General features: G+C 32.9%; 4 protein-coding genes across 7 annotated transcripts; 1 reads left to right on the top strand and 3 right to left on the bottom strand.

Annotated features, from left to right (window-relative positions):
• Nucleotides 1–1248: 1248 nt before the first annotated feature.
• Nucleotides 1249–4983, top strand: LOC122603622 (RNA-binding protein CP31B, chloroplastic). 4 transcript variants are annotated; one of them, XM_043776389.1, is made up of 5 exons: nt 1249–1647; nt 2003–2104; nt 2423–2725; nt 3154–3256; nt 4785–4983. In XM_043776389.1, exons 1-4 carry the CDS (start codon nt 1264–1266, stop codon nt 3214–3216), a joined length of 852 nt encoding a protein of 283 aa, XP_043632324.1. In that variant the 5' UTR covers nt 1249–1263; the 3' UTR covers nt 3217–3256; nt 4785–4983. The 4 variants fall into 4 exon arrangements, with proteins under 4 accessions (XP_043632324.1, XP_043632341.1, XP_043632332.1 ...); XM_043776406.1 differs by having other exon boundaries at nt 4770–4983; XM_043776397.1 differs by lacking the exon at nt 4785–4983 and adding an exon at nt 4112–4296.
• A 509-nt stretch (nt 4984–5492) lies between these two features.
• LOC122603614 (pentatricopeptide repeat-containing protein At4g01400, mitochondrial) lies at nt 5493–7492 on the bottom strand. The gene has a single exon (XM_043776369.1). The coding sequence runs from the start codon at nt 7485–7487 to the stop codon at nt 6063–6065; it is 1425 nt and encodes a 474-aa protein (XP_043632304.1). The 5' UTR covers nt 7488–7492; the 3' UTR covers nt 5493–6062.
• Nucleotides 7493–8881: 1389 nt separating this feature from the next.
• On the bottom strand, nt 8882–11197 carry LOC122594939 (E3 ubiquitin-protein ligase lubel-like). The gene is made up of 3 exons (XM_043767227.1): nt 10895–11197; nt 9797–10575; nt 8882–9008 (listed from the first exon to the last, which is right to left on the bottom strand). Exons 1-3 carry the CDS (start codon nt 11195–11197, stop codon nt 8882–8884), a joined length of 1209 nt encoding a protein of 402 aa, XP_043623162.1.
• A 1296-nt stretch (nt 11198–12493) lies between these two features.
• LOC122584995 lies at nt 12494–16895 on the bottom strand. The gene is made up of 3 exons (XM_043757087.1): nt 16429–16895; nt 13451–14226; nt 12494–12876 (listed from the first exon to the last, which is right to left on the bottom strand). Exons 1-3 carry the CDS (start codon nt 16837–16839, stop codon nt 12756–12758), a joined length of 1308 nt encoding a protein of 435 aa, XP_043613022.1. The 5' UTR covers nt 16840–16895; the 3' UTR covers nt 12494–12755.
• Nucleotides 16896–21545: the final 4650 nt, after the last annotated feature.

The raw sequence follows: 21545 nt of genomic DNA, 5'->3' as shown, positions 1-21545 counted from the left end.
TATGATATCAAAGTAATATTCATTATAATTTATTTATTAATTAAAGTTTAAAAAAATATTATATACACAACAACAACAATGACTTTATATATAAAAAATATTTAAAAGGTTTTCGATTTTTTTAGTTACAAGATAATTTTAGGTTAAAAATAGAAAAGATAAATGAGTATGAATGGATTTAATAATGGTGTTGATGTATCATTCTAAGTTTTGATAACAAAAATAATATGTTTTAAGAGACATGACAAGCTACGTGGAAGTTAAGATGGTCTCTTTATAGATTACCTAGTTACATGTTGGTGTCAAGTACACTTTAATACTGTTTTCAACAATTTTTTACAATGTGAGTGATTAATGTAAAAATTTATCCAAAGGTTACATCTCATTTTTAACAAAAATAAAAGTTAAGTGATTAAAGTGGGAAAATATTGAAAGATAAGTGACTAAAGTGATAAAAAAAAAAAAAAAAAGTGAAAAGTTGTATCTTATTTTTACAAAAATAAAATATAAGTGACCAAAACGGCAAAAAAGTAAAAGGTTTATTCCATACGAGCGATTTTCCTCCGTCATATAACTGTAATTGCTTCCTGTCTATTTAACTTGTGTGTCCCTATTCATCCTTCTGGCCTGAAACTTAGTTGGGCAACTTCATTGCTGAAACACTTGATGACAAAGCATCAATTGTGACCTATGTTACATCAACAAAAAATATGTTATTAAATATCAAAAAGTTTTAACTTTTTGAAAAGGGGGCTCAAGAAAATAAAATTTTTTGTGACCATAACTCTACACACAACAATAAATATGTATTTATGTTTTAATTGGATCGATTAACATAGTTACTTGCACAAATTCAACACTTATAATAAAAGGAATAGCATATAAAATTTTTTTTTCCTGTTAATGACAACCTAATGGAATGTTTTTAGCGTACATAGAAAACTATTTTGTTGTTATTAAATTCAGAAGTGAGTTTTTTATATGTAAGATCATCTTTTTATACGTTCTATTCTATTAAAAAACACCACCAATTGATTTAGAAACGCCATACATACCAACAAAATAAAAACATAAAATGAGAAATGAACCAGCATACCAAATTGGGCTTAATTTTCATATACTTGTATCCAACACCAAACCCAGTAATAATTGATTGAAGCCCAACATTCATTAATTATCACCAGTATGTATGTATCATGTATGTATATCAAAAAATGACATAAACTCATGGTTTGGCTTGTTCAGTAGCCTCTTCCAATTTCCATGGCCACTTATTGCTTTTCAACATCAACTTCAACTTCAACTTCAACGTCATTTCCATTATCAATCTCTAATAAATCCAAAATTAATCCCACAAATCCTTTAATTTCCACACTTCACTTTCCTTCTTCAGCCAAAAACCACCCTGCTATTAAAAATAATAAAAGTAAAAAGATATTTACAGTTTCAGCACTCATTGAAAATGAGCAGCAACAAGAACAACAACAATATTCATCTGGAAATGGGTTTAGTTTACAAGAGGAGGATATAGATTTGAGAAACTCTTATAAACCATTTGAATTATATGTATGTAATCTTCCTAGAAGCTGTGGTATTACTGAACTTCTTAATAAGTTTCAAACTTATGGCACTGTTCAATCTGTTGAGGTAACTATCTTTTATATTTATATATATGTGGCAAAAACCAATTAGCCTGACAACTAGGCTGCCTTGGTGGTGGATATATTATTGCACACCATTTGTTTGATGAAATGCTTCAACCAGATTGACATGATTTTATATTTATTTGTATGCTTCTAAATTTAATAGCATTAACTAAAGTCCTAGGAAAACTTTAAATCCATGGGAAGGTAAAGATGTTTGACTTCTGCAAGAGTTGTGTCTATCTTATGTGAGGGAGGTTTTCGGGTTTTACTGCAGGTTTATGATATTTTCTTTAAGGGGTTATTGCGTTTTATATCGTACATTGGGTTTAATTTGGTAGTTATTTGGGTTGTGTAAGGTCCCAAGAATTCCGGAAACTGGGATGAGCCGGGGATGTGGGTACGTGACCATGAGCTCACTTGATGAAGCCAAAGCTGCCATTGCTGCTCTAGATGGGACAGTGAGTTTTTTTTTTTTTTTTCTTTCTATATATTTTTTGTTATTACACGGCACCTCTAGAGATTTCAAGTAAATAACTTGTAGTGTCTGAATTGCAAATTTGTAGTGGCACACATTTGTCTATGTAAATCTTGTTAAATATCGGTGTTTTGCTTGATTATCATTTATCAGCCTATATCAGCATCAAAGAATGAAACTTTGTATGTTTTGATACTTAAAGATCTTCTGCTTTCAATTTCTTAACACTTGTGTGTTCTAGACTAGCTGCTACTATCTTTTCAGCTTTAAAACTGAGAATATTATTTCTGTTTGTAAAAAGGATGTTGATGGACGTGATATGCGAGTAAGATTTTCAGCTGACATGAATAGTAAATGGGGGAGCACGGTAACGAGCTCACGACCTCAAAAGAACTTGGTATTTGAGTCACCCTACAAGGTTTATGCTGGCAATCTTGCTTGGAGTGTCAAACCCGAGGACTTGCGAAATCACTTCAGCCAATTTGGTAATGTAGTTAGCACGACTGTGTTGCATGATCGTAAAGGAGGAAAGAATCGTGTTTATGGGTTTCTTTCATTCTCAACATCTGAAGAGCTTGAAGCTGCAATGTCGTTGGATGGCACAGTTCAGTCTTTATTCCCTTCGTTTTACCCATTTAGAGGTGGCAGCTTGTTGGGTTGGGTAGTCGACTAATCGTCAAAATGGTATTCCTATGGCCAGTACTGCCTGGGTTGATCAGCAAACTTTTTTTTTCCCCTTCTAATCTCTTATTTTTCAGTTATTACAACATTTACAATTGCAATATTATAATGATTTATGACAGTCATATTTTTATATTAAAAGGATGTAGGAGGTTGTATGCGTATACAAATAGACTTGGGGTTCTTTCAACTTGTTTGACATGTTCCCATTTTCGCTAAGCCCTAAATTGAGTGCTTGACCCATAATGGTTCAAGCACATTTGACATGTAAAAATGGGTTGAAACTGTCACCTTTACTCCACATATCACACTAAATTAATCATAATCAGTAGTTTTTTCCATCTATTGCAGCAATTTTATGGTAGAACAATAAAACTTCGAGAAGTTGTAAAATGGCCCGAGCCGGAGCCTTGATTGGAGTTTGATGCATATAAGAGGAAGTGAAATCAGAGAGGTACCATATACGTTTTCGTTTTATTATTGGACTTATGTGCATCATGTTGCAGATTATGTCCAAACTCACATATAGCTTTGACAAAAATGTAACGTACATTTGTTTTGTATCTTAACTGAGTCGACTACATGATCTCAATTTGTGAGTTGGTCATTGGTTTGGTTCCATATTTGGTTATACTGAATGATACTTAGATATTTGACAGTTTGTATATATTTTTATTGAACTACTTGCCAATTCAAATGTCATGATTTCTTTACACAGAGGTTATCATTCGTGTATAGATATTGCAATCTGATTGGAGGACTTATATTAAAATTTCTGCTTTAAAACAGATTAATAGGAGTATAGTACTGAGAAAACGTTCCATCTTTTAATTATCAAATCTGCTTCTGCTGCAGTCACAGGGCTCCATCTCCGATTGGCATATCATTTTCTTTAACCACCTCTTCCATTTTTTGCTGCTACAAATTTGTCATTGCCCCCAAAACCAGTTACATCAGATTATTGTTCTGAAACTTCAGACTCCTTCCCCAGCATATTCTTCACTCTTGCTCTCTTTCTCCCCCAGATCATATCCATCTTCAATAGGTCTAGTCCTTAAAATCCCATTTTTATTGTCTTTGATTTCTTAGCCTTTCCTGCTTTTCTTTCTGCTCTGTTTCTCTCCCACCTTGCATGATAGTTCATTGATCCTGGTTTTTGGTTTCAGTGCCCACCTAATTTTTTTTTATCTTGCTTTCTATGTCAAACTGAACTTGATTTACTCTGTTGTGGTTGTTCCAATGGTTTCAAGCTCACAGACCATAGGTTTCCATGAAAGTAAGTAGATTTTTCCTTCAATTTTGATTGCAGGTGGTCTCTAAAAGTCTGAGTTGGTTGTGCTTCTATTGGAGGTGTAAGCAAGTTCTAAAAGAATTGATGGGGACTACTGGATTGTTATGACTTTCAAGTGAATTTCCATTTTTAGTTCTCTTGGTCAGTTTTGAGTTTGTTGTTTTCAAGGTTTTTGCTCAAGGATTTGAAGTCCTTTCTCTTTACGAGGTTATTGTTAGCAAGTCTAGCTCTTGATTTTATATTGTGTTTCGTTTTCTGGCTGGTGATCTTAATGCCTTTTGTGGGGAAGCTTCTCACATTTTATACAAACGAGTCATATACCCGCGCAATGCGGCGGCGATGGTGGCGGCGGCGTGGGATGGTGATGGCGGCGGTGGCAACAGTGGCGGCGACGGTGGTGTCGAAAGCAATGGCGGGAACGGGTGGTGGGAGCGACAGTGAATGTTAAAGGTGATAGTGTAATTATTTTAAGGGTTGAGGGGTTATGTTGTAAATTATTTAATTAAGGTATTATAGGTATATTACGTAGAGATGTTTAAAGTAGTGAATAAAGAAGAGATTATTTTGGGTAGTTCAAAGTTGTAATTTGAGAAAAAGGGTTGGGGTTAGATGCTTTATATAATAGTATGATGGATATTTCAAGAGGAAGTGTTTTTAGTTCTTATCAAAGTAGCAGTTGTTTCATATTCAGGTATCAATCTTTGTCGGTTCAAGTGTAAAAAAACGTGTATCAGTTGTTCTAACAATGCTGCAGTTGTTTCATATTCAGGTATCAATCTTTATCGGTTCAAGTGTAAAAAAACGTGTATCAGTTGTTCTAACAATGCTATCAAGTTCAAATTTCAAATGAGTGGGTTCATGTTGAAGTTTTAAATGGCTTCAAATTCAAAGCTTGTATCTTATGCTTTAAAGACTGTACCTTGTGGTGTATGAGAGTTTTTATGGTAGATGGGATCATCTCCTATTCTCAACTGGTAGTCTGGTACACAAATAACAAAGGTAGAAGTAATAATTTACTTGTTGAATAGGGTAAAATTTCTGATTAAACGATTCAACTTCATATGTTGTAAAATTTTTACTGAAGAGTAACTTTGATTCCATTGTTTTTACAAGCTTCAAAATCTCACTTTAGGGTCTGTAATTCATTTTTGCAACCATCACAAAGTTGGTCATTTCAAACCAAAAAAAGAGTCAATCATCTCTGCAAACCATACCAAACCACAATTTCAAATTGCAATAATCGATCTAACCACACAATCAAAGTAGTCTTTTGCTCTCGTGGTTATATTCATTTGAAACTCCAACATGATTTTGCTATGTATAGCGGCGATCCTTTTCGAGCAATTCCTTGTACATTGTGTATATGAGATAAAATTGAGAAATTATACAAAAATTATGATAAGTTAGAAACAGATAAATTGACAAATCAATAACTAGTTGTTCCAATCAACTCAAAACAGCCGTCCCAGATATTATTGGTTCTCTTACAAATTGAAGCACACTACAAATTTTGTTTATGACTTCTAAGAAACTTACAAAGTTGGGCACCACAGAACTGGCTGAAGATTTCTTCAATGAAGATGTAGACTTAATTTCAATGTTAAAGAACAAGTTATCATCTGTTAAATGACCAGCTGAACATGTATGGCTCAATCTATTACCTCGCTCATTATAATACCCTGACCAAGCAATCCTTTGTAGAAGTCCCCCGTCATTTCACTCCATTGCTCAAACTGGCAAGCCCCTTCACTCCATATTCATATAAACATTCCTTTGTCATTTCACTCAATTGGTCAAACTAGCAAGTCCTTCGCAACACTTGCTATCCAAATCATGAAGTGATTCAGAGCATTGTCGAAGTCAGAACGCTTCCCACATACCATAATCACAAAAGTTTCAAACTTTCAGTCACAGAAGTGGCTTTTGCAACCAGAATTCCTCAAATTAGGCTCTTTAATACGCATACCCCTTAAACCTTTCCCCTTTTTGATATGAACTTATCATTAGCTCGACCCTTCTTGAATAAATACTCTTGTAAACCGACACCTGCGTCCACTATTCTCGTATGAGGCTCTATTTCAACCTTCAACACTTCCTCTAATCTTTCAGTTTCCACCTCACAAATCCTATTAATTACATCCATCCAAGTATCAAGATGTGGAGCTTCCCCACTCTTCAACATCCCCTCCAAAACCGTACACGCTTCCTCAATCTTCCCAATATTAAATAACCCATTAATCAAGATATGCCAAACCGACACATGAGGAGAAAAGCCTTTTGAAACCATCAAATCCAAGTAAGTTTTCGCCTCATCATACAATCCCTGACTACACAAACCACCTACTAAAGTACGATAAGACACCAAATTCGGCAAACAGCCATTAGACGGCATATCTTCAAGAACCTTACATGCATCATGTGCACGGTTCTCCCTACAAAAACCTAAAATAACAGTATTATAATGTACAATATCTGGGTTACACCCTTTGACCTTCATCCTACATAAAAGCTTATACGCCTCCCTAAGTTTCTTCTTCCTACACAAACTATTCAACACAGTCGTGTAAGTCAACGAATCGGGTACAAACCCTTTATTCAACATATCATCCAACAAATCCACCGCCCTATTCACCTGACTCTTTCTACACAAACCCTGCATCAGAATCCGATAACTTTCCACATTCGGAACAACATCTCTCTTAAACATGTCATTAAACAAACGGTACGCTATACTAAGATCCCCATTCCCACAAAACGCGCGCATCAAAATATTATACGATTCAACGTTAGGCACAACCTCATACCGATGAGCAGCCTTAAACAAGTCAAATGCAGGACGTAAATACTTCCTATCCAGCACTAAAATCTCGAGAATGACATTAAGTTGTTTCGTCCGTGGCTTGACATTAAACTCTAGTATAGTGTAAAACGTCTTTAACGCCTTATCGGGCATATTAGCATCACCGTATAAACGAATAATATGCGTAAAAAGAGACGGCGTGACGGTGTGGTGGCTAGATTTAAGGCTGGATAAAAGGGAATTCATTTGGGGAAAAAGGCGGGCACGGCCGAGTTTAAGTATGAGGGTTTGAAATGTGGCGTAGGAATGACAAAAACCGGGGTATGAAGTGGAGGCTAAGTCGAAAATTTCTTTGGCTACTAAAGGGTCTGATTGTGAAGATATGAGTTTTTGAATTTGAGATTGTGATGGAAATGAAACTCCTTTACTTGTTACAACACCAGATTCTTGATTATTATTATTTGATGATACATGGGATGAATATGAGTGGAATGATAATACTGAAGTGTTTTTTAGGGTTATGTTCTTAACAGATTGATTTTTATTTATAATGATAATATATTTGTTGAGATTAGAAACAAAGTATGGGATCATTGTGATGATAGACTTCGATAATACAGCTTAGTTAAAAAAAAAAAAAAAGAAGATAAAGAGTATATGTATATACACGTACAGATATGAAGGTCGCCGATGGAGGTGGCGGTGAAAGGAAGACGGTGGTGGAGGGTGTCACAGGCCAAGGTTCTGACGGTTGCTTCTTGTGCTTCTTTATGTTGTTGTACAGTAGTTTTTTTTTTCATTTACACAAAAAATACATTGGAAATTATAATTCACTGAACTGTAAAAAAAAACTCCTGAGCACCTCTATTGGTTAAATTAGTTAAAAGTTTTTTGTCCATCAAGTTATTGATCTAATGATTAAACCTCAAATAAACTCTTTTTAAAACTTTTTAATTTTGAACAAAAAAGTTCCAAAAACTTTTTTCCAAACTATTCTAATTTCTTTTTTTACTCAAATGGTAAAAACTTCAATAAAAAACTATATAAAAAGGTTCATTTTGGCCTTGTATAACTAAAACATTGTATTATTTTAATAAATAAATTAGCAATGTCCAATAACATAATAATCTTCAATTGTTATTCTATAACTTTTTTTCAATAGTAATTGTTATTCTATAACTATCGCTGCCTCTAAATATAAAAATAAACTACTTTAACCAAGAAATCATAACGTGAATTACTTCATCTAGTTTGACTCACCATAATTCTAATATTGAAGTTGCTAAACTATAATTAATTGATAAGTCAATTAGTCGATGTAATTTGATTTATATATATACAACTCAACCACCAGGGTACCTTTATGATTTCATCTCAATACTTTTTAACTATTTTTGAATTTCTTTCAAAACCCCCAACATGATTTCATCGTCAAATTTCTGTTTCAAGTCTGGGCGTTTCACTATCTTCGATTTCGTATAGAAAATTGGTGTGAGATGTGATTACATGAATCACAATATTTCAACAATAAATTTGAAAAAGTGATTTTTGTAGATTTTATTGCATTAAAACTAAACTCTTGACGAACGTTCAAGTTTCAATTCGTTTGATCTGGCCCATTAACTATCAAACTAATTTCCTTTTTTTCTTCTGCATGATGATACTATGTACCATTGACACATTCAAGTAGCCTGCTTATTGCTTACCATGACTTACATTCTAGTAGCCAAACGTGTACCATGCATCACCTAGTACAAATTAAGTTTATATATAGAGAAAAGAAAGAAAAAGTAAAAGGAACAAAATTTATGTTCGAAAACTATAATATCAACAATGATCGAAACTATTGATCCATAAGTATATATAGCCTTTACTTGTCGCAATAAGGCCTAACGACGAGCATGCAAAATGTGGAAATCACCACTACCTACATCGGGAACTACTAATCGTTTCAGAATGATCGGAAGAAATTGATGTGGTCCATATCATTATCCGTTTTGATGCATATTCTGCGCAGCGTATATGATGTAGTGCTCGTCCCAGAGTGGACACTTGCAAGTTGGTGTCTTGTTGATATACTGAGATCCACATATGTAGCAAAACTCATATCCACATCTGTTATCATGACATAAATTCCAAACTTAGAACCAAACCAACATTTACAAACAACAAATTACAAATGCCATTTTATTATGTCCAAAAATCGACGACAACAATCTTTTTTGTTTTGTTATCCTATGAAATGCATTATTCTTATACTTCGTGGTATAAGCGATCTTCTTTCTTCGAAGTAGCAACAACATCGTCTCCCCCAGTTACACCTTATAGATCCAGAAGGTATAATTAATCTTGTAGCCAAGCAGGTGTAGTTTTATGCTTAAACAACCACAGTACCACGCGAGTCCACGAGATCCATGTAGAAGTCTCCCTCTACATAAACCCGACAATTTTCCTCATTATCCTTTTAGCAGGTTTGAACTTAATGCCTAACTACATTGGAGTATGTATACTGCGTATAGTGAATCAGTGATCAAAGACTGAAATGGGTTACTAGCTGATGATTTGGCCCAAACACAAAGAGATAGGAAGCACACCTTTAGATTTTATTGTAAGTTAGTACCGTTCACAAAGCATCATATATTAGGGCAACTTACACACAAGACATATATACAGCTGACTTCAAAGCATAGCCACTTAGCCAAGGGATTTGGAGGATTAACTAATGCTTTTAATATAATGTGAGTACACTTCGGATGGAAATTCAATAGATTGGTAGCTTCATTAGTTAAATCTCTTGGCTCAACCAGTATGGCTTGTTAGATATAATGTAACCCAAATCAGCCAATTATAAGTATATGAGTGAAATGTGCCAATTCAGATGTAAGAGATGAGAAGACCAATACCTGCAATAGATATGGTAGCACCCTGCTGCAAGTTCAACCAAATTACTGCACTTGACACACTGACGCCAACGATTTTGTGATGCAAGAGACCGGAGTTTTCCTTCATTAGAAGACTGATATAGGAACGACTGTATGTAGTCAGAGCATGTAATGTTATCATGCCAAGGTACTTTGCAATTGATACAAAACAGTCGATTACATTTAACACATTTTATCATCCCATTTCCTTGAGTAGCAGTCGACGAAGTAGCAGTATATTGTTGGACCTCGGTTTTTGACATTAAATGTGAACAAGTAGAAAATGGACAATAAACTTTCTGCTCTGGTGGTATAGAAGCTTCTTTTATCCGCAAGCTCATAATATCATATAATTCTGAAGTTAAAAACTTCTTGCAGCTTTCAATTTCCAGTTCAGATTTGCATTTCTCATATGGACATTCAGGGAGCTTCCCTTGAAGCAACTTTGCTTCTACATGCTTTCTCATACAAGAAAAACAATATCTATGCAGACACTTGTTAACAGAAAGCATTTGGCCGTTGTCTACATATTCAAAACATATCGTACATTGCTCAAGTAATATTGTCTCGCCAGAAGCGTTATCTGCCCAATTGGTCGCCTCGGATCTGATTGCATCTTTAGCTAGTTTATAAGCAAACTTAACATAATTCTGATCACTCACAAGGAACAGATCAAAGTAAGAAAACTTTCTCTTAATAATGTTCAGTTGATCAACCAATCTCACAATCTTTTTGTTTGTCGGTTGCTGCTTACCAGTGAGCTGCATTGTCAAAGATAACACATTTGAATGGAATAGGTGCATATATTACTGTCTACCCAATAATTATATAGACATATAAGACTGGTAACAAAAGCTATAACAATTAACAACAATCGTAACAAAATATGTAACAGGGCATGACCCGTTTAGTTAACTCTCACATTTCGCTATTAAAACCTTAAAACTTTCCAATTAATCATTCAATAAATGAGTGTATATATGTCATACAAGGTTACTTTTTTTCCTTCATTTTTTTTTACATACAATGTCAAGAATTTGATAATTACAGAATGTAATTGAAATTTCAGAATCGACTTACATATTGATTAACCAAAGAGCTATCAAAGATAACACGAACACATTTTAACCCGAGATCATCAGCAGCATTCAACGCTTCAATCAGAGCATTAAGTTCCACCACATCACTTTCACTTCCACGATAACCGGCCTCAAGCAGAAACGATTTAGGCAGTTCGAATACACAACTGCCATTCGGATCACAAATGGCAACACCAATACCAGCAAACGACATTTTAACATTCATGACGATTTCATCACTCACCAAGCCCTTGAAATATACCATATAAATCATTTGATCATTCAGTGATGAACAAGTTTTCATTGCTTCTTGCATATGAAGTATATATACTAGGGATCGATATATAGATACAGTAAGTTGTTTGTATCGGTTTCAAAGTTGTTATGGCCAGGGATTCATTCAAGGTCTTCTACGTCCATTATGCAGTAGGGTTTTAAAAGGAGAGTATACGTAGGGTTTTTATTTCATTTCAAACAACATTAGTATATTTCTTTGTTTCGTTTCAAAAAAAATAAAAAACTAGCACATATGTGTTTTAAGAAAGGGGATAATCCGAAAGTAAATTTTATAAAATGGGCTTTCTAGAGACGACTGGCCCGTTCATTAAAAAGAATGGATTTAAAGTTCCGAGTTTAACTAGCTTTTTGACACAGATTGGCTTATAAATATCGTTTATGTCATCAAATTGTTCATGGATCAATTGGTATCATCAGGTGCAAGTCACATGTTCAAATATTGCCAAAGGTCAGAAGAGAAACTATATCTTGTGATTCATATATGAGATTGTGACAATGATGAGTCACCGAGCATAAGTTCTATATAGTGTGCGTTTTGGGTACCAAGACGGTACATTAGACCCGAGGGTTCCATCCATTTACTTAACAATATCGTTTATGTTGAGATATATGAATCTACATCACCAACGTATGAAATCACTAAGCCACCCATCAACCGGGACGAGGATGATTTGAAACACTTATTGTACCTTTGCATCGCTACTATATTCGCATAAGTTCTATATATTCGCATTGCACGACAACAAACATATCATAGTTTCATCATGAATAAATGTGATGGTCAAATCCGGGTGTAAGCATAACGTTTCCTAGACAAATATTTTCTTGAAAATACCGGATTTACTGTAGAACTAAAAATGAGTATATGAAAAAAACCGTTAATATCAATGAGATAAAAAAACAAAAACAAGTGTAATGGACTGATAGTTGAGTATATAATGACTTATAAGTTTTATTTGTTAATGGCATTCTCTTTTCAAAGTCTATGGACTGATGGAAAGTCTCCACCTCTCCGCAACTTAAATGAATCAGTCGTTAGTCATTCAAACATATATATTAGTAAAGAAATGTTAAATAAAGCTAATCCAACTTTAAAAAACTTTGATCAACTTTAACTATTAAATTAAAATTAATGGTCAAGATTAAAATTTGATGTTTGAATCTTGAACATTTATTTTAATCCAATGATTAAAGCTGGTCCAAAAAGTTGGATTAACTTTAAAAAATTTCTATCCAGTTATATGACACATTAGAAAAGATCAATGGGAATGTATAGTGATCAATTAAAAAACTAACACACAAATAACCATACATTTCTATACAAAAAATGCAACGACATGCTACTTGTACGGTGAAAGTTGTATGTTCGGCTGCATAATTTTTCAGGGGGAGCACATAGAAGGGTGTGCCTAGATAGAGAGCAAGTTATGACCATATACAAAGATAACTACTATCAACATCGACAACTAAGGATAATATCAAAACTACCCATAAAAGTTATGTGATCTGCATCATATACTTTTTCAAAAAAAAAAGTGATCTGCATTACTACATCATGATCAACCTCAACGCCTAGGCCTTTTCTGCGAATATATAATGTTGCGTTCATCCCAGAGTAGACATCTGCATGTGGCTTTCTTGTTGATCCACTCAGCTCCACATGTGTAGCAAAACTCATATCCACATCTGCAATGGCATCCCAACTTAAAGTCAAGCAGAAAATGCGTTTTTTTTAATTGTTTTAGTATCGGTACAAATCATATTTTGTCTTGATATCACACTTGCCAACACATATCAACTCTATATAGATTATGACATACAATTAATACTTGCCAGTATATATACGGAAGAAATTTTTAGCATATCTCTTATGGAGTAATAGTTAATAACATGATGTGATTGGGCGGTTTAGGTAACATATCAAAAGAGGTTTGGGTCAAGACATGTCCTCAAACTGCTGGTCAAAACTGGTCAATCTGGTTATGCCGACCCACAACCCTTTTTAATCCAAACGTTGTCCCAAATAACTTATGTTTTGTATTATGATTATATATACTTGTATTGTTATACAGCAATAAAAAAATTTTTTTTGGGTAAACTGATTTTGAAGGTTTGGTGCATTTGACTACATTTCAGATGACTTTGACCTATTCTGTCCATTTGACCAGAATCTTTATTACTCAAGTCTTGTAGCTATTCAATGGGCCAAAGCTATCGAATGCAGATAAGAAGTCTAATAATAAAGATGTGAAAACTATACCTGCAATAGATATGGTAACACCCTTTTGCAAGTTCAACCATATTGTTGCACTTGATACACTGACGCCAACGATTTTTTGTTGCAAGAGACTTTAGTTTCGCCTCGTTAGAAGACTTGAATAGGAACGATTTCATATAGGCGGAGCAAGTAATGTTGTAATGCCAAGGTACTTTGCACTTGATACAAAAAAGACGATTACAGTTAATGCATTTTATCATTCCTGTCCCCTGAGCAGCAGTAGATGAAGTAGCAGTACGCTCTTGGACTTCGGTTTTTGACATTAAAGCTGAACAATTGGAAAATGGACAATAAACTTTCTCTTCTGGAGGAATAGAGGTTTCCTTTAACCGCGAGCTCATAATATTACATAGTTCTGGTTTTAAAAACGTCTTGCAGCTCTGAAGTTCGAGTTTAGACATGCATTTCTCATGCGGACATTCAGGCAGCTTCCCTTGAAACAACTTTGCTTCTACATGTTTTCCCATACAAGAAAAGCAGTATCGATGAAGACATTTGTTAACTGAAAACATTTGATCACTGTAGAGATATTCCAAACAAATTGTGCATTGCTCAACTAATGTCACACCAGAATCACTTTCTGCCCATTTGGAGGCCTCGGAACTAATTGCATCTTGTGCAAGTTTATAAGCAAACTTTATATTGTTTTGGGTCACAAGAAATGGGCCACAACAAGCAAAGTTTCTTTGAATAAGGTTCATCAGCTGGTCAACCAGTGTCACAATCTTCTTGTTTGTGGGTCGTGCTTTACCAGTGACCTGCATTGCCAAAGATAACATCAATTAAATGACAATGGGTGCATACTTATAAGTTACGAACAGCTAAATACAACAGATGAGTGACAAGTTACAATCATCAACAGGCTTGGCATAAATCAAAAATAGTGGTTTATTAAATAAGTAATAATAATATGTTGAAAAAAGAGACGATATATGTTGCCAATTGGGAAAATAGAAAACGGTAAAACAGCTAACTTTCATAATCTACCTACGCTACCCCAAAATGATTATCATGAGTGGTACCGATATTCTGTTATTGCTGTTCATAAAAAATTAAGAAGTAAGAAAAACAAATTGTTCCGCTTGGTTCTAGTATCTTGCTAGATTGTTGTTATTTGAATATATCACTAGTGTTCAAAAAAGAAATCCACATTCCAAAATCCAAATACTCAATATCATCCAGCAACTTGAGATTTAACATTCAGGAAGATGTTGAAACAACCATACCAGATATGCAGGTATTTCTTTAGGAGTTATAAGTGTTATATCAGATGCATTGCGTAGGGTACATTAACCTAAAGGGACGTGAATGCTATTTATATTGCAGATCATTGCACCCAACAACTTGCCTATTTATATTCATCATATAGCATGCACAAACCAGAAATGTCTGCTGTTTAAACATAACATATACGTCTAAGTTAAAGAGGGTCTAATCTTGTGGTAGAAGGTTTTAAGCGTTAAGGGTGTGAAATTGTGAGAAAGGTCTGTTGACGATTCCTTTGTGGTAGCTAGCCAGAGCCTGTTTTACGCCACCAGACTTGTGTATAGTGTCATGTAAGGGGAAGAAAGACTAGGGGAGTATCTGATATTTTGGATCCCTATTTATAGACTAGTGGGAGAGTGTCGAAGCTCTATGGAAAAGTGTCAAAGCTTGTTTAGTAGTACCAATGACAACACATTGTCATGGACGTGGGAGACATATCTAAAAGTAGTTTGTACTATTGTACTCATGGCCGAACGTGTTGTCGGCACCTTGTCTTATTTGAGTGTAATATGAAAGATTTGCTTAATGATCGGTCTTTCGAAAGAGTTGTTCGGAAATTGTAGGTTCAAGTCTACACAATCTGATTGGATGTTAATCATGATGTACACCCAATCCACATCTGAAGGTGGTACAACATCACCTATACTCTATGCAGGTTATTGAAGCAAAAACTACCCTTTTTTTTTGTTGAAATGGCAACAAATGAGGCTGGCAATGCTGATCATGGGTGTTTTGGCTTAGCTTATTCTTAAGCTTATTTGCATTTGGCTTATGTTTGAGAAGCTCCATTTTTATGGCTTATTTTTGGAGTTATGAGCTCATCATGACTTATAATTGCAAAATTAGTTCATAAGTTCAAAAACAGCCACAAAAACATAAGCTAAGCCAAACACCTGAAGAATATATGTTGCTAGAACCATAGAACGGTCTAACCTCTGCCACAGAGCGGGGGTACAAGGGACTCCAAAATTCTTCTGGGGTTCTGCTCCACGCAAAGTAGGCAGGGGTAAAGAGTCCTTCAAGGGTATGGAACACAAATTAGAAGTACATTTCGGGCCATGTAAAACAAGGATAAAAAAAAATGTCACAAAAAGTAAACGGAGGTACAAAACTATAAAATTGTTCACCAAAAGGAAAGTTCAAACTTACAAAAGTATTGTAATGTCCAATCAAGAATTGAACTTTCACTTCTAATTATAGAATTTTCACCCTATTTTACGAGCAATAATTAACTTCTGATCATTACTAATATGATTTGTACCCTAAATACACAAGAATCTTGGTCCGATTGGTATGTACTATCAAAATTGTAAATATTGTGAGGATGTACTAGTAATCTACACTCTCTCTCCTAAAAGTTGAAAGTTACACTTACACTTATACTCTCCTTATTCCCTACACACACAACCCACCCCTTGAACACACAACCCAAACATTGTGATTTAAACATGCTCCATTTAGGAAAACAAAGGTGTACATCGGATGATTTTGTGATCTCAATTGTATGCGGTGCAACGCGCGGGCACCATGCTATTTATCATTTAAAAACCTAATAATAAAAATTCGTCCCTATGATCATAAACCCTAATTAGACATCAAAATAGAAAACATGAAAAAGAATTAAAAGTTTATGACTTGCAAATATTCAATCAATGTGTATAAGTATAGATATATAGAATAGAATTAATACTTACATAATGATAAACCGATTCGGTATCAGTAAAGACATGAACTTTTTTGAAGCCAAGATTAACAGCAGCATTTAAACCTTCAAGAAAAGCATTAAGTTCCACAATTTCTTCAGTCTTCCGACGACCACCACCCGCCTCCAGCAAAAAAGATTTTCTGAATTTCGATACACAATTCGTATCACTTGTAGAATCACAGATTGCAACACCGATGCCAGCAAATGACATCCGAATATTCATAACTGTTTCGTGACCCACCAAACCCTTTATATATATCTTATAAACCGGTTCATCATCGTGACCTTTTGATGAAGAAGAAGAGAGATCAATGGCTTCTTGCATTTGAAGTTCGAAAGCAAGGTCATCATCATGATCAAGATCAATCACGACGGCCGCCTCCGTGGGTCGCCCTGCCATTTTAAGTAAGTGTTTTGAATTATTATTTACTTTTACTTTTTTCGAAACGCTTGAATTATTATACGAGTACTTTGGGAATTTCAAATTGAGGTCGTCTAAACTCAAAAGTTCTATAATATTCAAAATACCTTTTTGATGAATAAATTAGAAGGTCGATGGGCCATGGCTAGATAATGAATATTTTATGTATCCTCTTATAGCATATCATTTATCTAAGTTAATGTTTGGAAGCATCTTCCTAATACTTGTACGATATATGGTTAATATATTGGATCGATAATAAAGAAATTCTCGAAGCCAAATTTTAATAAACAATAATAATAAATATAATATATTTGGTTAAAGTTTTGGATTTACCTTAAGTTTTTAAAATCACATAAAAATCGGAACTTATAAGCATATTGGATAGCGGCAAATAGCTTAGTGATTCCGGATCGTAAAATCAATTTTCTTTAAAATTTTCATGTTAATAACTTATTATAAGTAATCTAAGTAATGGGAGTTGAAGAATTGAGAAAAAAAACATTTTTATTAATGAGAAAACGGTAATCATATAAGGTTATAATGTGTTTTGTATATATCAGTTAAGAGTTAGAGTTTAATTCTAATTATAATAAAGAAATTGAATCTATATACAATTAAAAAAGTTAATTTAGTAAAACAAATTAATTAAAAGGACACGTGACGATCAAGAATTACCCCACATGTTGTTTTAAGAACATCTCAATCCTGTTTTAGTTATTGTTGGATATTAAAAGACAATTGACTTAACTTTAATTGACCAATCACAGCTTTTAATTTCTTAAAATTAATTAAATCGATACATGTCTAAATTAATTTACACTTTTTGAATTTCAATCACCAATTTACACTTTTAACCGAATTTCAATATAATGAATAATTGATTTCCTAACTAGATTTTAGCCCGTGTATATCCACGGAATAAAAAGTGAACTATATCATCTTATTTTATGATCAAGAAGTATAAATATTACTATATTGTAAAGGGGTTTTATGAATTACTTTTGTCCTAATAATGACAGTCATAAGGATTGTCATTAACAACTTATTGCATGCATAAAAAGTAGTACTTTATTTATCAATAATTGTCCTTCTTGAATTTTCACAAGACATAATAAAACTCTATTATAAAAAAACATTATTATTATTTTTTAAATACTTTAAAATGTTAGAGTTCGATGTTTCTGATTTTCATATTGATCAAGTTTTGCATTAAGTATAAGTTTTGTTGTTATATGATTTGTGGTTTATGTACGTATATTATTCACGATTAAATATCTTTATCTTTATATATAATAAAGGAAGATTGTTTTTTAAAGTATTTTTAGAAAGATTATTATGTGTCAATATCACATATTGTTTAAAAAGGTTTTTTTCTTATTTATGATGTCATATTTAAAAGAACCCCATTTTAATGCTTATTTAAAATTCCTAATCTTTTAATTGAAAAATATATAAATATATATATAATGTGATAAAATGTCTTTTATTTCTTAACGAAATAGGTATTGTTATTTTATATATCATTGTATTGGTCGATTCACTATGTTCATATCAAGTTATAATATTAATAACAAAAATTACATACATTTTATATATATATATATTTTTGAAAGTTTTAATTAAAATGTCCGGGTTGAACCCGGGATTATTAACTAGTTAAATATTTACACGATTAAAGTCTTCCACCACTATCTAATTTACATCAAAATAATTATCATGTTAATAATTCACAAAATAGGCAAAAAAAAATATACTTTACAAATTATGTACAGGTTGAAAGAAATAATCAATAACACATCCAACAAACAACAAAATTTTCTAGATTTTGAATATCAAAAATCAAAAGTTGATTTTCTTATTTTTGTTGTCTTGGAATGTATACCAAACATGATTTTTAGTTTCTTTTCTTTTCGACATGAAGATGTAATACCACATTATTTTTTATATATATTTTAGGTTATTAATTAATCTAAATATATACAAAGAACATTTATAACAATGAAAGTAATCTTCGATCTTACCAACTTTTTCATATATGTTAACGTTAGAATATATACATACTTTTATATTATATACTTGTATTAGGTTTAAGTAATTAAAGATATAAATTAAGTAGATAATGGGTTTGATATTGTATTTATCTAAATATGTATATGAGTGAAACATATATCTCCTCGACTTTTTTTTTTATATTTAATTACCTATATATATAATATATTAATTAAATAAAATTTTGTTAAAATTAAATAATGACATCATCAAAAATCAATTTGATAAAATCGAGAGTTGTGATTGGTTAATAAGTCATTAAGTCAGTTGTCTTTTAGTATATATAAAGATAAAGATGTCTATCTAATAACAAAATATATCTAAAAGTTAAGGAGATTACATATTTATATCAATATTTTATTTTATATTATTAACTGAAATCAAATTTTTAATAATATTGTTGTTATTAGTAATTGTAATCAGACTATAATTAAAATATCACTGTTGTTATTAGTAATTAAAATCAAACTATATTTAGTTAACAGATTTTTCTTATACAAACTGAAATCTACAAATAAAATCACAACATGTAAAATTATTGAAAATCTCACGAACTAGCTGTTACTTTTATTGTTCTTAACAATAATGGGCAACGAAAATAAAATTACTTTTTTGCAAGACATTAATAAGAACTCAGTCAATTATGTAATCAAAATTAAGATATTGTTTCTCTGGAAGAATTTGTATTAAAAAAACCTTACTACACCATCCAACATTGATATGATTTATTTTTAAGTATATTTTTACATATAACGTATAAGTATTTTTTTGTTTAATATACTAATTTTTATATTAATAATGTTGTAAAACCCGTATATATCACACGGGTCTAAAATCTAGTATTAATGTAAAATAAAGGGTAAATTACATTTTGATTATTAGATCATAAATAAAAAAATATAATGTTGATTCGCAAACATTCACAAACTAAAATTTATGATGTGACGATAAAACCAAATAATTATAATGACCATCTTTATTTATCGGTATCGAATATGATTCATAAACAACTTCTAGTTAAAAAATAATAAGTTAGATTTTGTCACATATTTAACAATTATTAGTAGAAAACTAGCATGACATCTAAGCAATGTGGCAGTGGTGGTGATGGTGAGAACGACGGTCTAGTAGTGTCGGTGATAACATTATTAGTGGTGGCGGTGTCAAGTGGTATATGAGTGTAGGCTGATGTAAAAGTGTTAGAGGGGTGTTTTAGAAGACGAGCTTAAGATATTTATTAGGAGTAATTTAGTACTTTTGTATCTAACCATTTTCTAATACTTTTTAAAAATAAAGGTTGATAATTAATTAATTATTATAAAAGAGTACAAATAAAGAAAGAGAAAAGGGCATCCACTATTTTCGTTGCAAATGGCGTGTTATAGGTTGGATCAATCATCATAAAAGGGGTGGCAAGCGAGTAGACATCCACAGCAACCTTGAACGACCAGTCATTGAGGTTGTGTCTCACGTTCCTAATTTTGTCCCTTAAAAGGTAGCACAAAAGAAAAGAAAAAAATATATATAATATGACCACCTACAACTTGCAGTCCCGCATGAAAGGAGCATTTTTTTATGAAAGTCAAAGTGATAAAAATGGATTAGCACTTGGATCTAACTATTAAAGATTTTCCCTTGCCTGAGCCATGATTCACAATTAGTCTAGTATACCAACATATTCAAACACCATTTACCAGAGAATCGCATAAAACCAGTTTTAGTTAAACCTTTATACTCAGAAACTACCCTGGAAAATCTTCTCAGAGAACTTCATAAGAAAGTTGGTTTCACCTGATGACTGATGACATTATGTTTTTCCTGTAATTGAAACCACAAGGTCAACTAGAAAAGGCTGGGAAAAAAAAAAACAAAAACAAGCCAGGGTGGTCAAGTTAATTTATTCACACAAAAAACACACGGAGTTGTAGAACCCTTTTTACAAGCAAGTGGTCAAATCCAGAATTGTCAAAATGACATGCAACTTCTAGTGCAGTAAACGGGTTTACAATACTTTTGATATGACCACAGGCCAGCACTTGTTCGCAAAAGGCAGCACATCACGTGCCTAGCAAGTAGTAACATCCAAAACTATCGGAATGACCAAAAAAAGTTAATCTGGGACTCTGGGTTGAGAGATTCATCATGGACTGTTTTAACGCCTATTCTGCCGATATATAAGGTTGCGCTCATCCCATATTGGACAATTGCACGTCGGTTTCTTGCTAATCCACTGAGCTCCACACGTGTAACAAAACTCATATCCACATCTGCAATACATTCCAAGTTAAAACCAAAATTAACTGGCTGAGATGCTATTTTATATTTACTTGTGTCATCAAATTAACATTTCCATCTGTAAGGATTTAGATATTCTTTTTTTTATTATTATTATTTTTTTACATAATTTTGAATCATAAGAAAGAAGCGGGGGCTTTGCTTTATCTTTTCAATTACAAAATCAATATAGTGTTTATTTTATTAGACTGCTACCCTAAATTTATCATATTATATTTATACTACCATTCCAGTATTTTCACTTTGTATCTACTTTCCAGCACATGTGTAGATATTATGAATTACATTTAAACATGCAATGACACTTACCAACATCATTAGATACAAACAGCATGAAG

This window comes from Erigeron canadensis, chromosome 1 (genome assembly GCF_010389155.1).
Source record: "Erigeron canadensis isolate Cc75 chromosome 1, C_canadensis_v1, whole genome shotgun sequence".
NCBI classification, from domain to species: Eukaryota; Viridiplantae; Streptophyta; class Magnoliopsida; order Asterales; family Asteraceae; genus Erigeron; species Erigeron canadensis.
Note: the sequence above shows the minus strand (reverse complement) of the source record. Positions and strands in the feature narration are given on the sequence as shown.

What these genes read in the sequence shown, in the direction of transcription:
- LOC122603614 (XM_043776369.1), bottom strand. Translation starts at nt 7,487, where the DNA reads ATGATCCCATACTTTGTTTCTAATCTCAACAAATATATTATCATTATA.
- LOC122584995 (XM_043757087.1), bottom strand. Translation starts at nt 16,839, where the DNA reads ATGGCAGGGCGACCCACGGAGGCGGCCGTCGTGATTGATCTTGATCAT. An exon ending in CCGAATCGGTTTATCATTAT is followed by an intron (nt 14,227 to 16,428) that starts GTAAGTATTAAT and finishes TTGGCAATGCAG; the next exon opens with GTCACTGGTAAAGCACGACC. An exon ending in TGTTACCATATCTATTGCAG is followed by an intron (nt 12,877 to 13,450) that starts GTATAGTTTTCA and finishes ATGCCATTGCAG; the next exon opens with ATGTGGATATGAGTTTTGCT.
- LOC122603622 (XM_043776389.1), top strand. Translation starts at nt 1,264, where the DNA reads ATGGCCACTTATTGCTTTTCAACATCAACTTCAACTTCAACTTCAACG. An exon ending in GCACTGTTCAATCTGTTGAG is followed by an intron (nt 1,648 to 2,002) that starts GTAACTATCTTT and finishes GGGTTGTGTAAG; the next exon opens with GTCCCAAGAATTCCGGAAAC. An exon ending in TTGCTGCTCTAGATGGGACA is followed by an intron (nt 2,105 to 2,422) that starts GTGAGTTTTTTT and finishes GTTTGTAAAAAG; the next exon opens with GATGTTGATGGACGTGATAT.
- LOC122594939 (XM_043767227.1), bottom strand. Translation starts at nt 11,197, where the DNA reads ATGAAAACTTGTTCATCACTGAATGATCAAATGATTTATATGGTATAT. An exon ending in GCTCTTTGGTTAATCAATAT is followed by an intron (nt 10,576 to 10,894) that starts GTAAGTCGATTC and finishes TTGACAATGCAG; the next exon opens with CTCACTGGTAAGCAGCAACC. An exon ending in TGCTACCATATCTATTGCAG is followed by an intron (nt 9,009 to 9,796) that starts GTATTGGTCTTC and finishes TCATGATAACAG; the next exon opens with ATGTGGATATGAGTTTTGCT.